This window comes from Catharus ustulatus, chromosome 10 (genome assembly GCF_009819885.2).
Source record: "Catharus ustulatus isolate bCatUst1 chromosome 10, bCatUst1.pri.v2, whole genome shotgun sequence".
NCBI classification, from domain to species: Eukaryota; Metazoa; Chordata; class Aves; order Passeriformes; family Turdidae; genus Catharus; species Catharus ustulatus.
The window spans coordinates 25,024,952-25,045,251 of NC_046230.1; the positions used below are offsets into that span (position 1 = coordinate 25,024,952).

The following is a 20,300-nucleotide window of genomic DNA, read 5'->3' on the forward strand; positions in this document are numbered from 1 at the left end:
AAATCTTGTCAGCTTTTCATCAGGCACGATCAAATTACGGGAATTGCGAACAAACCGCCGGCGCGATTGGAAACAACACCCGCGCGTGCCGGGGCTCTCGTGCGGGCGCCAGGGAAAATCACACTCTGGATATTTTACAGCCTGATTGACTTCAGCTGATCTCTGCTCTCACCCAACTGAGGGAAGGGATGGGGGTGTCCCCACGGCCTTCCCGAATTCACGGGAGTTTGGGGGGTGAAGGGAAAGCGAAATAAAGGCGCAAAGGTCACGGGGGGACCAAGGGTGGGAAATGGGAGTGATCAAAGTTTACTTTTGATAAAGTCACACCACATTCAAGGGATGTTTTCTGGTTTCAGAGCCCGCTGGTAATGGGAAGTGTCAGGGAAAACTCGCTTCTCTTACAAAGTTCCCACAGAATTTGTCACTGCTGGAACAACAAACTGCTGCAACCTTTGAATATTGAGCCATGAAAACATTCTGCCTCTCATGGTTTGATCACACTGCTCTTTGATTCACACCTGCACCACCAGCAGCACAACCTCAGAACAAATAAAAGTGGAGTGCAAATTTAATGAATTTAATGAATTTAATGCACATTCAGTGCAGTGAGCTCCCCAGTTCCCCCAGACCCACGGAGCCCCTCTGCAGGAGCAGCCCCCAGGAGCAAACAGAGCCAAACAAGTTGCATTTTTCCATGGATATTCATAAACCATTGATTTCTGCAGTGATTACCTGATCTGAACCTGGTCCAGAGCTCCTGAAAAGATTTCCAAGGGTTGCCAAGGGAAGATTTTCAAGGGGAATGTTTGGGATGATGACCCTGTCACAGCCAAAGTGGGGCTGGGGACTCAGCCAGAGCCAGCACTGCCCTCAAAAAGCACCTTGGTGCCTCCAGCTGCTCACTCAGTGGCTCTCCAGCCCATCCAAAGGGAAATTTGGAATGTCCCTGGACACAAATGTCACCTTGGCCATGGGTGGAAAACCTCTCCACCCTCACTCCATCCTCTCAGAACAGGACAACAATTCAAGAGAGACACAAGAGACAAGTCCAGCCTGCAGAGCATAATTGACCAGCATGGAATTTTGCCAGGACAGCAAGATAAACAGAATTACTCATATTAAGGGTGTTAATTAATTGCTTGTGAGCACAAATAATTGGTTGCTTGGTTTGCAGCTGGTTAGGAAGCCAAAGAGTCTCAGACGTGGCTGTGCGTGGCCACAGAGCTGTGACACCACAGGAAATAAATATTGACATTTAATTAAAATAAATACCTGATCAAATATTAACACCAAAGAAATAAAAGGGCTCCTGTTGGGGTTTGGGGTTTTTTGGTTGACCAGAACAAAGAGAGATGTGGACCTTAAAGCTCAGCCATGGCAGGGACACCTTGCACTGTCCCAGGTGCTCCAACCCAACCTTGGACACTTCCAGGGATCCAGGGGCAGCCACAGCTGTGCCAGGGCCTCAGTCAGGAATTCTTTCCCAGTATTCCACCTAAACCTACTCCTTTCAGTTTGAAGCCATTCCCTGTGTCCTGTCAGTCCAGACTCTCATAAATCCCAAATTGTAAAAAACTCTTTTTTTACAGAAAGGATTCAATAACAGGTTACCAAATCAAAGATAAAGACTCTTAAAGTAGGAAAAACCTCCTTACAGGCATTTGGAGATGCAGGAATTAAAGCAGCAGAGCTGGAATCATGTGGTTTAAATCTTTGGAGGAATATCCCTATAATTTATTGGAGTCCAAAAGGTCTTGATGAACAAAATGCTGGGGTATGGAACAGTTGCCAGCACAGATATTCCTACCTGTGGGTGCCTTGGGAAACAGTTTGTTTCCTTGAGCCCCCATTCCCAGGACAGATTTTCTAAGATAAAAGGGACAAAAAAGTCTCAGATCTGAAGGTTTTTGACAGATCTTTCAGGACAATGTTCCCTGTCCACAGCAGAGGGTGGGATGAGATCTTTAAGGTCCCTTCCTGCCCAGTTCTGGGATTCTAAATACAAAGCAGCCAATTTATTTAATGAAGACATGATTTTATTCCAAATCACTGGGAGTTAACCCATAAAACCCTTCAGGCACCACCACTCCACAGGGGATATTTCCAGTTCCTCTCATCCCAGTCCCAGAGAAACCTGAACAACACTGAACTCTTTTCCTGCTTCCCACCTCCCCAGGCTACTCCCAGCCCACAGAGCCTCTTCCTTCCACTTTTTGTTGTTATAAACCAGCCCTGCAGCTCCTCCCCAGTCCAGAACCAGCCCCAGCCAGGTCAGTGTGTCAGGAGGGGAGCAGCTTTATACTGCACGAGAAAAATCTGGGAAACCGCTGGATAAAAACTGCCTGGCACCAGCAGGGCAACAAAACCTTCCCCAGATTCACTGAAGGGATTCACCCTGCAGGTGAGACACCCCTGGAGCAAACAGGATGGGTTTTCCAGCTGCAAACAGGATGGGTTTTCCAGCTGCTCTGAGAACTCTGCTCTTGATTCTGTTTGATGATTGCCAATATTTCACAGGGTGCCTTTAGAAAGGGTGAGCTCCTGAGAACTGTGCCAGGATCTCCATCCCAGCAGGATCTCCATCCTTTCCACCCCAGCAGGATCTCCATGCTTTCCATCCTACCACAATCTCCATCCCAGCAGGATCTCCCATCCCACCAGGACAATCCATCCCAGCAGGATCTCCACTCCTCCAGGATCTCCATCCTCTCCACCTCACCAGGATCTCCATCCTTTCTATCCCAGCAGGATCTCCATCCCACCAGGAAAATCCATCCCTTCCACCTCACCAGGATCTCCATCCTTTATACCTCTTCAAGATCTCCATCCCACCACAATCTCCATCCTTTCCACCCCACCACAATCTCCATCTCAGCAGGATAATCCATCCTATCCATCCTCTCCATCCCACCATGACCTCCATCCTTTCTATCCCACCACAATCTCCATCCTCTCCACCCCACCACGATCTCTATCCCAGCAGGATAATCCATCCTGTCCACCCCACCAGGATCTCCATCCTTTCCATCCAATCACAGTTGCCATCCTTCCCACCCCACCACAATCTCCATCCCAGCAGAATAATCCACCCTATCCATCCTCTCCATCCCACCATGACCTCCATCCTTTCCACCCCACCAGGATCTCCATCCTCTCCATCCCACCATGATTTCCATCCCAGCAGGATAATCCATCCTCTCCATCCCACCATGACCTCCATCCCCTCCACCAGGATCTCCATCCTTTGACCTCTTCAAGATCACCATCCTCTCCATCCCACCACTATTTCCATCCTCTCCATCCCACCACAATCTCCATCCTCTCCATCCCACCAGGTTCTCCATCCTTCCCATCCCTCTGGCACTCCAAGGTGCCCAAGCTCCTCTCAATCTTTCCCCGGTGATTCCCCAAATGGGAAGCAACAAGAGGAAAAAGCAATTCTGGCCCATGACACATGATGGTTTTAACAGCAGGGACTATTCAGATATTCCACAAAAAAAAAAATCAAACCCTTCTCAGGATGGCTGTGCCATTAATAGTGAATATTTTAATTTAATGGGATTTAATAATCTCTTTAGATCAACTATTTAATGTTCCACTGATTGCTGGTACCAACATGTGAGGCTCAACCAGCTTCTGACTTGTGACAAGATTTTATTTTCCCCAGTTTTGATCAACTGATGAGTTTTTAATGCTAAGCCTGGCTTGCCATCACTTGTGGGTTTAATATGTTTACTTAAACCAGAAATATTTTGCACCTCAATTATTGTTTCCTTCTGCAGCCCTGAATGGAATTTAAGTCGATCCATTATTCATAAAGCAAAGACAAGAGAAAACACAAAGCTGTGCACTTCTTTCAAAGCCTCCAAATGACTCAAACACACCAGATTTATGCATGCAATATTTGATTGTGTCCCTGGCTCTTTTTTTTTTTTTTAATATATTTTTTTTTAATCACAAGTTTGTTGTTTTCAGATCAGGATATGCCAAAAATCCAACACCAAACAATTTTTGTTTATAATTAAGGCAATCATCAATCCAAGGATTGTAGTCCAGTTTATTTCATCTCGACATCAAAAAAAAGTAATTTAAAAAAATTAAAATTCCCTTGAAATGGGGAGATAAATGAAAATGTGAGTGCCTTCACATAATAACAGTAGCCTGACCCTCTGGGAAATGGTTGACTTTCTCAATTCAAGGTATTCAAAGCTCATTCAAAAGTGTTCATTTGGAATGCAGATATCAAAGATGATGCAAATGTTCAAGAGAAAATTAAAACTTACCAGATGTTCTAATCCAGCTTTGATGTTTGCAGAGTCCCTGTAAGAGAAGAACAAAAGTTCTAAATAGTTGCTAAACCCTTGTCTGCAACGATTTCTGTTTAACTCTGAAATGGCAAAGCTGGGGAATTTCTCCAGTGTGTCAAATTTTTAATTTTAATACAAATATTCACCTGTAACAACTAAAAAATATTGATTATCTTAATGCTCAATGACAGAATTAACCCCTCAGATACCACCTGCCCTGAAATTTGCCCAGACTGTAGCAATGCCACAGGATGCACATTTAAAATCAACATTTGGAATTCAATTATCCCACTATTTACACTGGAAGGAACCAGCCAGGGCTGTTTATCAAATTCACTTTGGTGCCTCCTGCTTTGCCACCAATATCAATGAAATTCTGTGGCCCTTTCCAGGGTGATAGAGAGAAGGAATTGTGATTAATTCCATGCTGGAGTTTGGCATCTAATTCCTGAAAGCTGCAAAAAGTCCAAATGGATAGAGAGAAAATGAGAAGAATTTTACATAAAGACAGCTGCAAAAAAAAAAAAAATCCAAGTAAAACTCTGAAAACCAAAAAATCAGAGGGAAAATTTATCCTTAACACATCCCACCATGGAAAAAAAGATGAAATCCAATGGAAACAAAATTTTAAATTCCCCAAATTCCAACCCACTGGACAAGGAGATGGTTCCTGCTTCCAGCAGCTCCAGATTTACTCATTCCAACCTCACCTCTTGGGGGTCACTGCCATGGCAATAAAGGAGAAACCAGCCCAGGAGGATTGCAGGCAACCAGTTAACACCACAATTAATTACTAATTACTAGTACTAAAATTGCTAATTATTTATCATTTCCTAAAGCTTTTCCCAAAATCTGCTACACAGCTTTTTTTTCTATTTAAATGACATTAATGAAGGGAGAGGGGAAAAAAGAATACTTTTGCTGTTGGGATTTGAAAAAATAATTGATTCTTCTCATCCCTACAGGATTTATCCCAAATTGTTGAGCCTGGAGGAGGATCCAGGGAGAGCTCAGAGCCTGAAGAGGCTCCAGGAGAGCTGGAGAGGGACTGGGGACAGGGGAGGGAGGGACAGGACACAGGGAATGGAGAGGGCAGGGATGGGTGGGATATTGGGAATTGGGAATTCCTAGCTGGGATGGAATTTATCCAGGCTGCCCCTGCATCCCTGGAATGTCCAAGGCCAGGTTGGACATTGGGATTTGGGACAGTGGGAGGTGTCCCTGCCATGGCAGGGTGACACTGGATGGGATTTAAGATCCTTCCAACCCAAACCATCCTGGGATTCAGAGATTCTGAACAATTCCAGCAGCAATTCCATTGGAATTACACAGACTGATTGTGATAGGATAAGGTGGAACAGCTAAAGGAAGAAAAAGAAAGAAAGATTTGGATTAGCTATTAGGGAAAAATCCTTCTTGGGAGGGTGGGCAGGGCTGGCACAGGTGCCCAGAGCAGCAGTCTGGGATGGTAGGAGATGTCCCTGTCCCCATGGATGGGGTGGGATTTTGGGAAGGAATTCGCAGAGCAGCTCTGGCTGTCCCTGGAATGTCCAGGACATTGAGGCTGGAGCAGTCTGGGATGGTGGGAGGAGTCCCTGTCCCCATGGATGGGATTTTGGGAAGGAATTCCCAGAGCAGCTCTGGCTGTCCCTGGAATGTCCAGGACATTGAGGCTGGAGCAGTCTGGGATGGTGGGAGGTGTCCCTGTCCCCATGGATGGGTGGGATTTTGGGAAGGAATTCCCAGAGCAGCTGGGGCTGTGCCTGGATCCCTGGAATGTCCAAGGCCAGGCTGGACATTTGGTTTGGAGCAGCCTGGGATGGTGGGAAGTGTCCCTGTCCCCATGGATGGGGTGGGATGGGTGGGATTTTGGGAAGGAACTCCCAGAGCAGCTCTGGCTGTCCCTGGAATGTCCAAGGCCAGGCTGGACATTTGGTTTGGAGCAGTCTGGGATGGTGGGAGGTGTCCCTGTCCCCATGGATGGGTGGGATTTTGGGAAGGAATTCCCAGAGCAGCTCTGGCTGTCCCTGGAATGTCCAGGACATTGAGGTTGGAGCAGTTTGGGATGGTGGGAAGTGTCCCTGTCCCCATGGATGGGTGGGATTTTGGGATTTAACCCCCTCCCATCCCAGAGCATTCCCAGATTCCCTGACTCTTCTGGGGGTGCTCCTGGCATTTGCAGAGAGCAGAGGCTGCAGGGCAGGGCTGGGAGCAGCTCCCTGTCCCTGCCATCAATATTTGTGCACCTCAGCTCAGCCTGTGCTGAAAGCAGCCTTCATTCAATTACAGCCCTCAAAACTGATAAAAAAGGTCCTGAAGTGGAAAATGTGAGGAGATTATTGGCAAATGAATAAAGATTTGTATCGAACCAGCACAGGGGAGGAGAGCAGGGTTTGGTGGGGCTGGTTTTTAATCATCCCCTGGCTCAAACCTTCTGGGAACAGCGAGTTTCCCTTCCCCTCCTGCAGCACATCGATTCCTGAATTAGGCTGCAATATTAAATAATTAATATACTTGCCATGATTGATGTTTTGCATTAGTTGAATATTAGGTTATCAATCAAAATCCACTTGGTTTAATGTAATAATATTGAAAAAGTGTCAGGGGCTGTTCAGCCAATTTGTAGTTGAGGCAGCCCAGACAGGAATATTGGTGTAACACAAGGCCCCAACACAGGAAATGCAGTGCTGGAACATCCATAAGGAAAACATTATCAAACTAACCAGGACAAGGCTGAGCTTGTCCTAAATAAACCTTGGGGCACCTGTCACTTCCAATGAAAACCTGGTGGCAGCCCCAGGCTGCTGGGCATCAATCAGCCAGGCTATGGCAGGGTTTTATCTTTTAGTTAACCAACAGATTATATTAGAGATCTTATACAATTATATCCTGTATCCTATTCTGTATTGCATTATATATGCAATGCAATAAATTATATTACATAACTCTATTTATAGAATTATAGCTAATAATTATAGATTTTAAATACAGGCTATAAATCATATTATGATATTTGTTGGGTTTGTATAATTATGTAAAACCATCACATATTTTAATTATGTTATTTGTATCAAATTATACAAAATAAGACTCCCATTGATTTTTCAAATACAAAATCAGACCTATGGCCACAGCTTGGAGTGCCTGCAGAATTTTAAACCATTAAACACCACAAATAAAGTCCAGGAGCAGCTTCATGCACCCCCAACATTCCAATGCTCACAGCATGAAAGAAACCATCAAGCTGTATTAATTTGGTATCACTACCAGGTAATTATGTTTTATTCCATTTTATACCCCAAAGTTCTCAGTATATTTGCTTTTCCCACCATCTCCAGTGCAGCACCTTAATTTCTTTGCTTCATCAGGCAAGTTTGATTTTATTCCTGAGATTTCCTTTTTTTCTAGCAGAGAATCTTTGGAATTTTTCCCCACTACACTCAAGGATTTGCAGTAAAACACTACTTGACATGCAAATATTTAAAGTAAATATCAAATTCAGGCTCATCCAAAATGCCAGGGGAAAAAATTCCAGCTCCATTTGAATCCTGGTCAGGAGGGACCTGTAGCAAGAAACTGGGAATTCAATTAAGGAAAGAGTTTTAAGGTCCCTTCCACCCCAAACCATTCTGGGATTCTCCAGGTTTTGCCAGGTTTGGGATTCCTTAAATCCACAGTAACTAATTGACTTCCTTTGCCAGTAAATTCAATTAAAAGTATTCCCTGAGACTTGCTGAAATTGTGATTTTAACCTGGAACACGTTCATGTTCCTAAAAATACTCCCTGTATCAAAGCAGTCATTAATCAAAGGAGCTGAAAAAGGTGCACTAGCCTCAAAATATCCCATTTAGGTATTATAAAACAGCTGCAGATTCCACATAAAATGTATTTTCTAGTGAATTTATAGCAGTTCCAAGAACTGCAGAACTAATACACAGTTAATTAATAGCCAATAATTGTCTTTGCCATAGATTTTGGGTTACAAGCCATAGGCTGCAGGATAATCCTATGGGTTACTGATAAATTTATTATTATTTATTATATATTTATGGACATTACAGCATAATTCAGGCCAAAGGGCCCCTGGAGGGTGCAGGGTTCCTGAGAAGTCAATCAGGTTTCCATGGGATCACTCTGTTTTATTTCTACCTCAGGATATCCCCAGATGGGACATTGCTGAACTTGGCATTTTTTGCTGCTCTTTCCAAACTTTCGTGCACAACAAACTCATCAGAAAGAGCAAAAGGTTTGGGAATCCCACAGCCTGAGAGGAAAAACATCCATTATATTTTTTTTTAAAGTGTGCAATGTTTTGTTCTTACCAAGTATCAACTCTGGAGCTGATCCTGGAGTGGAAAGATTCCCAACCTGGAATCTTGGATCCCTCACTCCAATCATCCAAATAATTTATTTCAGGAAAAACCAATAGGAAGTTTGGCCAATTACTGATAAATCCAAATGCAACAAAGACCCAAACACACTGGAATAACCTGGAACTGCCAAGGAACTCAGTGGAAAATAAAGCAAACCAACCTGAATCATGCTAAATCCAGGGACTTTAAACAGGACATGAGGTGAAACAATTTCCACAACATGTTATCCTAGAAAGAAGGAAAATCAGCACCCAAGAGACCTCATCAAATATTCAAGAGAAATACATAATAACCCTGGCTCAGAGAGTAAAATCCAAGGTTTTATGCAATATCAATGTTGAAGCTAAACAGAGAGGGAAAACCCCAAAATGCAGTGTGGATAAAAGCAATGTTTTCAAACAGACCCTACAGAATTATTGCATTTCTCTGCATGCATTTCCCAGCTAAACAAGAGACAAAACAACCAAAATCTCCTGGTTTGGGTTCAGGGAGGTTTCAGGTCAGGTATGGAAATCCCATAAACCACAAGAGATAAAAATGACTACAAGAGATAAAATAACCACAAGAGAAAAAATAACCACCCAAAATCTCCTGGTTTGGTTACATGAAGGCTTTGGGTCAGGTATGGAAATCCCATAAACCACAAGAAATAAAATAACCAGCCAAAATCTCCTGGTTTTGTTTCATGAAGGCTTTGGGTCAGGTATGGAAATCCCATAAATTACAAGAGATAAAAATAACCATAGGAGATAAAATAGCCACAAGAGATAAAAATAACCACCCAAAATCTCCTGGTTTGGTTACATGGAGGCTTCAGATCAGGTATGGAAATCCCATAAACCACAAGAGATAAAATAACCACCCAAAATCTCTGGTTTTGTTTCATGGAAGATTCAGATCAGGTATGGAAATCCCATACAATACAAGAAATAAAATAACCACCCAAAATCTCTGGTTTGGTTTCATGGCAATGGTTTTTGTTTCAGGGATGGAAATCCCATAGATGCCCAAAGCTGATTGCTGTGTCAGCTCCCTCTCAGCTCACCCTGGTGATCCCAAGGACACCACCATGTGCCAGCCCTTGGAGCTGGGTTGGGTTTGGGATTTTTTCCCTGTTTTTGGGTGGGATTTCTCCTCCTGCTCCCCTCCCAAGGAGTGCAAACCTCATTCCTCCCTGTTTGCATTGCCAGCAATTAAACATCAGCAATGTCAGTGTCTCTGTTAACCAGCCTTCAACAAATCAGACAACTTTGGCCTGGTTTGCCTTCTCTGTAATATTATTTAGCAGCTATTCAATTAAAACACATCCTGTAGGTGAAAGTGTAGGACAACATTTCCGTGGTGGACATCAGTGGCAGTCGGAAGCGCTGCTAATTAGGCTGCAAGTCCAAAGCAGATGAGAAAAGCAGCAGAAAGCCCAGCCCTGGAAATGCCCACAAGGCTGGGCTGAATATTCAGCAGAGCCCAGGCAGCTGCAGAGCTGGGAAACACAACTCTGGGAAAAACTCTCTGGACTGGTAGAGAGTGCTGCAGGTTAATGAGGAACATGGAAGGTGATTATCATAGCCAACACCTCCCCATCTGGGCTGGGATGGCTGCAGAATATCAACACAGCAGCACTAATTACACACTGCAGCAGAAATATCTGGAATTGGAGCTTCTCCTCTGCTCCTGCTGCTGAGGAATATTCCATGCAAGTCCAAGTCAGGAGGAAATTTAAATGTTCCAAGCGCTAAAACAATTTGAGTACAATCAATTTTCCATTTGCTGAAAGCTTCTAAATCCCCCTCATTCACCCAATTACTACTGTACTTAACCTAATGAAATTTTATTCTGTGGGAACAATACTATTCTTTAAACAAATTGTCGAAAAAAAATACGAGATTAAAAACTTCGAGACAAAGCATAAACTCCTAGAGAAAAGATGCAAATAAAATTACTATCATAATCTTTTGTTTTTTATTTGCAAGTAGAAGAGTGAAGAGAAACAAAAGCATGGAACATAGCATCTGTCATATCAGAATATAAAAAGATGATCCTGGCAGCAAATGAAAAAGCTCTAATTCATTTGCAAATCAAGCCTGCCAGTTCCATTCCAAGCTGGCGGTAACTGTCAAGAGTTAACAAGATAATCACTTTCAATCCTGCCTTCAATGCTACATTACACTGTTATTCCATTCAATAAGGCCCTTCTTTGGGGCACTGGATGAATGGTTTTCATTTCAAACTCACACAAAAAAGTTGCAGGGGAAAAAAAAAAAAAAATCCATGGGGCTTAAGAAAGAAATCCCTTTATGGGCATTTATCTGCCGGCACTTGCTCTTAGGCAAAATGAGATATTTGGATACATTGGTGTCCATTCACTTCCTCTATTCCTTCAGGCCCTCAGTCTGGTGATAAAAAAAAAAAATCCCACAAGGAAACCTCAAGCCTGTTTAGTTTGGGGTTGGTATTTTGTTTTTTTTTTTTAAACTATCTATGCTCATTAACCAAGTTTTGCAATAATCTTTGGTAAATACTTCACACCACACATCGTGTTTGAACAGCTCCATCTTTGTCTAAATTCATTACAAACTGCTCAAAAAATCATAAATGCTCATGAAAATTGTGCTTAGGGAAACATTTGCCAGTTGCTCATTAAATATTCAGTAAAAATAAAGTTACCAATTAAAGGCTGTCTGCCTAGGAAACAAGGCAACCTCCAGTTTATCTGAATTCATTATTTGGAATTCTTTTCTAAGACTCTGTGCCATCATTTCTTCCCAAGAGGAGAAAATCTTGTAGAAGTTTATTAAATATTTTAAACTTACTTGCTGGCAACCCAACTTTCCACTAAGAGCTGTGAATAAAACTCTTCCTGCTTTTGCTCAGTGCTCAAAATTCACATGACAAGACCTTGGTTCCATTACAGATCTCATTCTGTTACTGCATGTTCATAATTAAAGGTTGGGATTGATGATCTTGGAGATCTTTTCCAGCCTCAAGGATGACAATTTAAAGCTTCTATACTGACTGTAGAAACAAATTACTCATTTTTTGTTTCAATTTTTTCCTTCTTTCTTTAATCCCCACAGATCTCAGTTCAGAGAACAAAGCTTAATTTATATTTATATTTAATATCTGAACTGAGCTCAGCTTATCCAACCTACAGAGCTGTACACACTTTTAATTTACTTTATTAATCAGCAAAAATCCCTCTCCTCAAACCCAGGGACACCTCAGCCATCACTCCTTATTCTATTTGCAGAACTCAGATTTTTGATTGTTTTTCTAGCCCATCACTAGAAGTCAGAAAAACTTCTTCATGCAAATGCTGCTTTGTGTTCAGGTTTTCTTTTATGGAAAATCTGAACACAAGTTACAGCTTTATTTTTGTTCTTTGCACATCACAAGTCCTTCAAAGCCTCTAAGCACAGAGATGTTCCCATAATTAAAGAAATGTTTTAACAAACCCAAACCCTAAATGCCTCCATCTCTGAAGCACCAGGATACAGCTGCAATTGTTGCCTCTCCTTCCCAAAAAGAAAGGATGTAAAATAAAATTTTATTAAAAATTCACACAATTAAAAATTTTTAAGGCCTTTGAAAGAGCACAAGGTGCTGCCCTTAGAACAGAAATTAAGAGGAAGTGACAGATTTTAAACAGGAAGGAAGATTAATAAAGCCCCCCAAAAAACAGGAGAAATTTGGGATGTGCTCCCTTCCTCTCAGCCAACAGCTGAGAAACAAACAACAGAGATTTGAGCTTTAGGCTTTCCTAAACCTTTTTTTTCTTTTTTTTCTTTTTTTTCTTTTATTTTTTTTTGCATCTAAACTCGGTGTAGGCCTAAGGAAAACCTTTGGAAGCCTCTTGGTTTCTCCAAGATTCTCATTCCAAGCAGCCCAGCCTAACCTGCAGTAAGGAAGGAAATTGGATTTTCTAACAACTTCCATGCTGGGCTGTGCTGCAAGGCAAATTGATAACATTTTTAAAGAGAGAGATGAAGTTGTTCAAGCTTGAGGGGGAATTCCTCAAGTTCCTTGGCCACAAATGAAGAGGAGGAAATAATATTTCATCAAAATTAAATCAAACCAGAAACTGATTGCAAGTCTCAAACACATCTGACCAAACCCAAGCCCAACAGACAGCGATAAAAACAACCTGGAAGTGCTTTGGGATTAATAAAAAATCCAATCCAAAGCAGCTAATTGGAGCTGATGAGGGAGAGGAGATGGGCAGGGATCACTGAAGGGATCCCAGGAATTCCCACCTTGGATTTCACAGGGCTGGGAGTTTCTGGGGTGTGGCTCTGCCAGAGCAAGCAAAGATCTGCAAGCTCCCCTAAATCACAATTTGTATTTCTGGTAGAAAATTTGACAGCCTAAAAAATAAATAAATAAATAAAAAACTCAAAACCTCCAAGCAAAGCTGGCTGAGCTCTTCATGCTCCTGGAGTTACACCAGAGCCTCCTTCAGGCTCCACATTTCCACAATTATTCAATCTCAGCTCCTTCCCACCCCACCCTGCTCTCTCTCATTTTTCTCTCTTGCTCTCAGAAATTTGCTTTCACCCTTTCAGTGCTGTGAAACACAAACAGCATCTGTTGGCTTTGGCATTTCTCAGTGCCAGCTTCCCCCAGGAGTGGCTCTGCAGGGTGGAACAAACCCAAGCAAGCCCAGAGCAGGAATCCCAGCGTGGTTTGGGTTGGAAGGGACACAAAAACCATCCCACTGCAGCCCAGCCAGGCAGGGACACCTCCCCCTAAAGCATTTCTTGTGTTCTGGTGTTTCTCCAACAAAATCAAAATAGTGAGTGTGGCACATTATTGATTTACCACCAAAATGAGGCCAGAAAAAGACAAAAATTTAAGATATGTCTCGTTCTGCAGCCAAGATTTCCTGCAAATGTTGTTTTTTTAGTATAGAGTGAGGAGATTCCTGAAGGGATTGAGCACCACAAACATGGTGGGCTCCAAGGGAATTGGATCTTAAGGAATTTGGAGGTTGGTGGTTAAAACCAACACTTCCTGTTGTACCTGCAAATCTTGGAGGTGAAGTGAAATATTCTATTAATAAATAAATAAATAAAAAAAAAAGTGGCCAGATCCTTGCAGGGCAGCAATTCCAGAGGATTTCCAGCCCATACAGAAGATGGGAATGTGGATGATCCAGCTGACCCTGAGCAGACCCTTCTGGTGGGAAGAATCCCAAAGGTGCAGAGAACCAGGGGAACATCCCCCAAACACCCCAAGTTCCAAACCCAACCAGTAAATTGTAGCTAAATTTGTGTGTCCCCTCCAGCACTCCCTCACCTGCTGCTCAGGAGGGAATTCTGGAATCACTGAGGCTGGAAAAGGCCTCCAAGAGCATCAAGTCCAGCCTCTGACCAAATCCCACAATTTAATTAAATTTAATTAGATTAGGAAATGTAAGGTGCAGTGTTTGGATCACTGCAGGGCTGTAAATGTGGTACCTGCACCACTTCATTGTCTTCATTTTCTTCTGCCTTCACTCAGAGTCAGGATTAAAAACACAAAGGAGATTAATTTTTTCATGTTTAGGCTTGGTTGTTTATTACATCTGTAATACAGAGAGTTCTGCAGCACTTCTTGCTACCAGCTAAAAGTGAGAAAACCCAGCTGGTTCCAAGGCCTTTTAAAGCCAAACACTCCAATAAAGAATTAACACCTGTATTATTGATACTTTTGACCCAATAACCAAACTCCTGTGACCCACAGTGCAGCACTGACTGTCCAACCAAAAACTGCCTGAAATCATGGAGAAAAAGGAAGAAGACAGAAAGGAGAAAACATCCAAAACTCTTCATCCTGTCCCATACCTGTTACTGTATTCTAAAACCTTTAAATTCCCAATGTCACCATGTGAAATCACACACTTTTGTTCTAATTACACACTTGTGATTTCAAATCCATCACTCAAATTTGGAGCCTTCTCCAAGGCCTCAGGTCCAAAGCAGAGTTCTCCTGGGATCAGTGTCAGAAAGCACAGAAAGTTCAGAATTCCCACATTTCTGGGCTCCAACAAACCCCTACCAGTGCCCAACCAATAAATTCTTCCCCAAGCCCAACCTGAAGCTCCCCTGGCTCTCACAGAACCACTGAGGTTGGAAAAGATCTCCAAAAATCAGAGTCAACCATTCCTGAACCCCAGTGCTGCTCTCAGACAAGCCCCAAGTGCTGCTGGTTTACATTCAAATATTTATTTTTATCTCAAATTTCAAGGTGGTGACCTCAGCCAGCCCAGAATCAGTGTGTGAATCAAGTTTTTATAATTTCTGAAAGGAGGAGCAGCCAAAAAATCTCTTTGTCAACTGGAAATTCTGCCTCAATGATGCTCCCAGGATTGAGGATTTTCCCCTATTACAACACTCTTCCTATTTGTCTTATTTCCCTTTCTTTAAGAAATGCACCCAGACACTCACTGATGTCAATCAGAACAACCTGAATTTTTTGCTAACTGCTGCTGGAAGAACGTGGTAAGGAAATATTTGTGGCTGAAAGGGATTAAGAGGGAAAAAATAATAAATTCAATTAATAATTTCAAAACTCTGAATGTGCAAAATGAAATAAATTCAATTAATAATTTCAAAATTTTGAATGAATGTGCAAAATGAGAGATTGATCTGCACAAACAGCACCTTGATATTGTTGGGAAAAAAAAAAGTCTCATAAATTGGCTTTTCCCCCATTTTCAGTTTGGGCTGAAAGTTGCAATTTCAATTTTAAAATGCAGAATGATTGTGTGTGGCAGAGTGGTGCCACAAAGGGGGGACCCCAGAAGGTGGGACTGGAACTGCTCCAATCAAACTCCCCCAGCACAAAGCTCAGGACACAAAGGCAGCCCAGGACAAGCAAGACATTGCAAAGTCACAGCAACACTTTCTGAAAGTTTTCAGGTTCTTCAAACAGGGCAGGATGTCCTAGAAGCATAAATAATTAATATATAAAATAATCCCCTTGCTCTGGTCATCATGGTTTCAGTCAGCCAGGTTGGGTGAGAACTTTACACCAGTACCCAAAGGAAGAAACTGGAAGAATCAAGTGAAGAAATTTTAAAATAAAGTTAAAACTTTGTGCCTATGTACAAGAGGATAAAATAGTTGTCTATGTAAATTTTTTTTTTTTGCCCAGCAGCAGAAATCCAGCAGAGCCAACAGCTGGAGTGAACAATGTTCAAAGTGCAGGTTAAATGGGGGAAATAATTTGGAAATTTTGCATTGTAAAATTGGCAAACTCTGCCTCATCTCTAGGATTCAAGGTGAGCTTTTCCTTGTAGATCTGTAAGGACAGAAGCTGCACAAACCAATGGCAAAAGAGGTAAAATGTCCAGATTTTGTACATACAACACCCAGATTTTGTACATACAACACCCAGATTTTGTACATACAACACAGATTTTGTAAATACAACACCCAGATTTTGTACATACAACACACAGATTTTGTACACACAACACACAGATTTTGTACATACCACACAGAGATTTTGTACATACAGCACACAGATTTTGTACATACAACACACAGATTTTGTACATACAACACACAGATTTTGTACATACAACACACAGATTTTGTACACACAACACCCAGATTTTGTACATACAACACCCAGATTTTGCACATACAACACAGCCTGGCACGTGGCACTTGCTGTACTACAAAAGGGCCAAAGATAATTCTAAAAATTAATAAATTGATCTTTTCAAACACTTTTCCCCATTCTCTGTCTGGCATTGACACCACAATGAGGAGGGCTGAAATCAGCACACCCTGGAGCATCTCCTGCACCTGCAGGATGTCACAGACCTGACTGGGGAATGACAAATAAACAAGTGCTGAGAAATATTTGAGAAGCTGTAATAGCCCAGCACCAGATAAATTTTTTATTTTTTTAAATTAAAACACAACCCCCAAAGTCAGAGCCAGGGGAATTGGCTATCTCTTGGATGTGGAATTGATCTGAATGCAATTACTTTATTCTTTTCAGCTCTGTTTGACTTTGAACTAAACATCAATTAATGCACAAACAAGATCTGTTAACTCCAATAGCGATTTCTCCATAAAAGATGAGAAGCAAATTCATTGGCCCTCACTGAATGGCTTTGAGCAGTCCCAACTTCATTTTCCAGTGGTCACTTAAACCCTTAATTGTCCTGATAAAACTCAGTTCTCAAGGCCTTAAATTAGCAAACAAGACATCACATAATGTATGCTCCAAAGCTGGGAGCTTCAGCTGCAGCAGCCATTGAGCCATGGCCAATGGAAGCTCATTTGAATAATCAATATGACAACCTTATTTTTCTAATGCAAACAGGATTGCTACAGTAAGGTGTCTCAGTGCCACATCACAGTCATGGCCTCTTTTAACCCCTAATTAGATTGAGGCGATTATCCCTGCTCTTCCTTACAAGTGTACAGCCCGGATAAGGGATGACAAAAGCTATCTGCCACTTCCTCAGCCTCTGCAGGCTGCAGGTTATGCAGGGAGATACAGGGGAAGATCAGCAAACAATTGTTATTCATATCATCTCCAGTTTGGAGATAGTCACACTTTGCCCAGAGCATTAGGTAAATGCAAAAACGCTTAAGAACATCGGGGTTACACAGATGGGAACTCAAGGTGATGTTGGGGAATTATGTTTAATTCAAATTGGTTAGCACAAAGAGAACTATGGAGAGATGGTTTTGTGCCTCACACAGGAAGCCCTGTCTTTTCAAGGGATTTCTGTGCATTGTCTGCTGGGGTGTAACATTTTACATGGCTGTTTCTACCAAAATTTACAAAAGAAAAAAGAAATCAAACTTTGAAACAGCAATCCCAAAAGAATTACATTGCTCAACAAAGTCCGAGCAGACAGAGAAGATCTATTACAGAAATGTAATCACATTTCATTTACAAGAACTCTTATCTCAAGCACTTAAACACAACATTTAAACAGTTTTCCATTTTATTGTGCTCAGTATTGGAGCTAATAAGATAGAAAAGTATAATCATGTTAGCAACATTTCTATTGCATTACATAAACACAGCACGAGATTAAGGCAGCCTGGAACACTGAGCCCTGGCTTTCTGCTGGCACACAGGAATATCACTGGGATCATGAGGGAAACTGGATCCTGGCCTCCCAAAATGGCCCTTCCCAGCCCAAATGGAAAAGGGATTTCACCACTTCTCTGTTTGGGAAGGTGTTCTGGAGCAAAGAGAAGTACTGGCTCTCACTGGAAGGATCATTTATGCAAGACCAGTAAAATCTCCAGAATTGCTCAAAAAACCAATTTGACCAGAGCTTTGAAAAGCACTGAAAGGGAATATATTTTAAAAATATTGCATAGGTTGTGATGAACCCCCTGAGCAGCACATCCTTCATTTCCCAGGGAGGAATCCCTGCAGCTCTTCCCAGGGCACAGAGCTCACCTGGGGCCACTCCCTGCTCCAGCACGGATGGAGACAAACCTGGGAAGGGGCTGGAATCTGCCCTGGGAGCCTCCACAGCCTCTCCCTGCAGCTGCAATTTCCTGGGATCATTCCCTGCCTCTTCCTCTGGTGCCACTGCTCCAAAATTTGCTCCAGAAATTGCAGAGAAGGAAGAGAACCAAGCATGGAGAAGGAAAGGATGCAGGGAGAGGGACTGGGGACAAGGGAGGGAGGGACAGGACACAGGGAATGGGTGGGATTTTGGGAATTGGGAATTCCTGGCTGGGATGGAATTCCCACAGAAGTTCTGGCTGCCCCTGGAAGTGTCCAAGGTTGGACAGTGGAGCTTGGAGCAAATAAATATTTCAAAACCTGGGAAACTTTGTCAGGAGAAAATTCCTCTCCTGTAACCAAGTGAGAAGCAGAACCTAAAAATAAAGCACTTCCATGAGTCAGATTATTTTACAGTGCAGAGTAAAATTTTTCAAAAATTGTATCTGAAACCTACAGCATATAAAATTTCAAGCCTACAACATCAAGACCTAATTATCTATTATCAATTTACTAAGTCATTGCAGCCTGAATGTTTAAAAAAAGAGAAAAGCAGCAAAATTATTAAAATTTCCTTTAAAGCCCATGGAAGGAGTTTCCAACAAGCTCTGGGACCTAAAGCTTGTTTTGTTGTTTTATAAATTAATTGATGAACTTTAATCTTTTGTCCTCCTCAATAAAAAACACATTGAGACCCTTTAAATCAGATTTAGTGGCTCCCACTCCACATAAAGCCTTTCCTTCTCTTCCATCTTCGTGCTCCTGGCTCACAGGGGACCTGTAAATTAACTCCCAGCAGGAACTCCCACTGCAACATGAGCCCAAACTTCACCCAGGCTTTTTTTAAACACTGTTTAGCATGGTCAGAAATAAAGGCAGAGCAAAGGAGGAGATGAAAAGGAAAAAGGGAGGTGGCAGAGCAGGCACAGGAAGGTTTCTCCCTCCTGCATTCCCATTCCTGTGCTGAACACTCTCCCAGAAATCCACTCTGTATTTCCAATATTTTGTATTTGTCTGCATTTCCCTGATATTTTGGAAGCACAAGCAATGCCCACCTCGGTCACCAATGGAAAATCCCCTTTTCCCTCTTGGCCTCAGCATGATCCCATTAAGCAGCCTCAAAAGATTCTGACCTGGGCAGCCAAGGCAGAGCTTCCTGATCAATTCCTTAATCCATTTGGGGAGAATGGAGTGATCCTGCTGCTTCCATTGCAGCCATAATTCCATTCCCAACATAATTCACCATTACATGGGCCTTGTATTACAAGAACTTCAGCTGCTGGGAGCAGCTGAGGAGCCAGGCAGGATCCAGGAGAATCCAGGATGTTCCCTCTGGCTGTCCCCATTCCTCCCCTGGAAATCACCCAAAGCATTTCCCAGCCTCATCTTTCATGGATATTTAATGATGATGGTTTTTATACTGCAAATAATGTAAAAATTGATGGCTGGAGTGGAAGTCACCCCTAGACTTTTCCCCCAGAAAATGTGCAATGCATCAGGCTGCCATAATCCATGGAAAAAAGGGGAATAAACCCAAGAGGGTGCTGAATTATTGTCACAAGGAGCCCTCTGAGGGGTTCTGCTGGGGAGCTGGAGGTGCTTCAGGCCCAGGAGGGATCAGGGGATTCTCAGTGAGCAGAGAGGGACATGAAGAGCACCCTCTGCACCTGGGAACCTCTGATGGAACCAGACCCAGGAGTTCTCAGAATGGAAAATTTGGGTTGGAAAATGTGGATCCTCCTCTTCTCCATGGCAATATCCAAGAGCCTTCCCTCTTCAGTGGAGAATTGATTCAATGAAAGGGAGTGGAAGAACAATGAGCACAGGTTAGTGCAGGGCTTTACTGCTGCTGAGAGGGAACAGCCTGCCCTGCACACAACCAGAGCCTGGAACTGAATCATGGAATCACAGAGAGATTTGGGCTGGAAGGGACCTTAAAATCACCCAGTGTCACCCTGCCATGGGCACAGGGACAGCTCCCACTGTCCCAAATCCCAGTGCCACCCTGTCATGGGCACAGGGACAGTTCCCCTGTTCCAAATCCCAGTGTCACCCTGCCATGGGCACAGGGACACCTCCCACTGTCCCAAATCCCAGTGCCACCCTGCCATGGGCACAGGGACACCTCCCACTGTCCCAAATCCCAGTGCC

The 20,300-nt window shown here is 42.8% G+C and overlaps 1 protein-coding gene across 1 annotated transcript in view; it reads right to left on the reverse strand.

The window, feature by feature from the left end:
* Nucleotides 1-20,300, reverse strand: part of RSRC1 (arginine and serine rich coiled-coil 1) — a 106,639-nt gene that overhangs the window by 53,390 nt on the left and 32,949 nt on the right. The window contains exon 6 of the mRNA XM_033069063.1: nt 4,284-4,320. Within this exon, the coding sequence (XP_032924954.1) occupies nt 4,284-4,320 (37 nt within the window). The remainder of the gene's footprint in view (nt 1-4,283; nt 4,321-20,300) is intronic.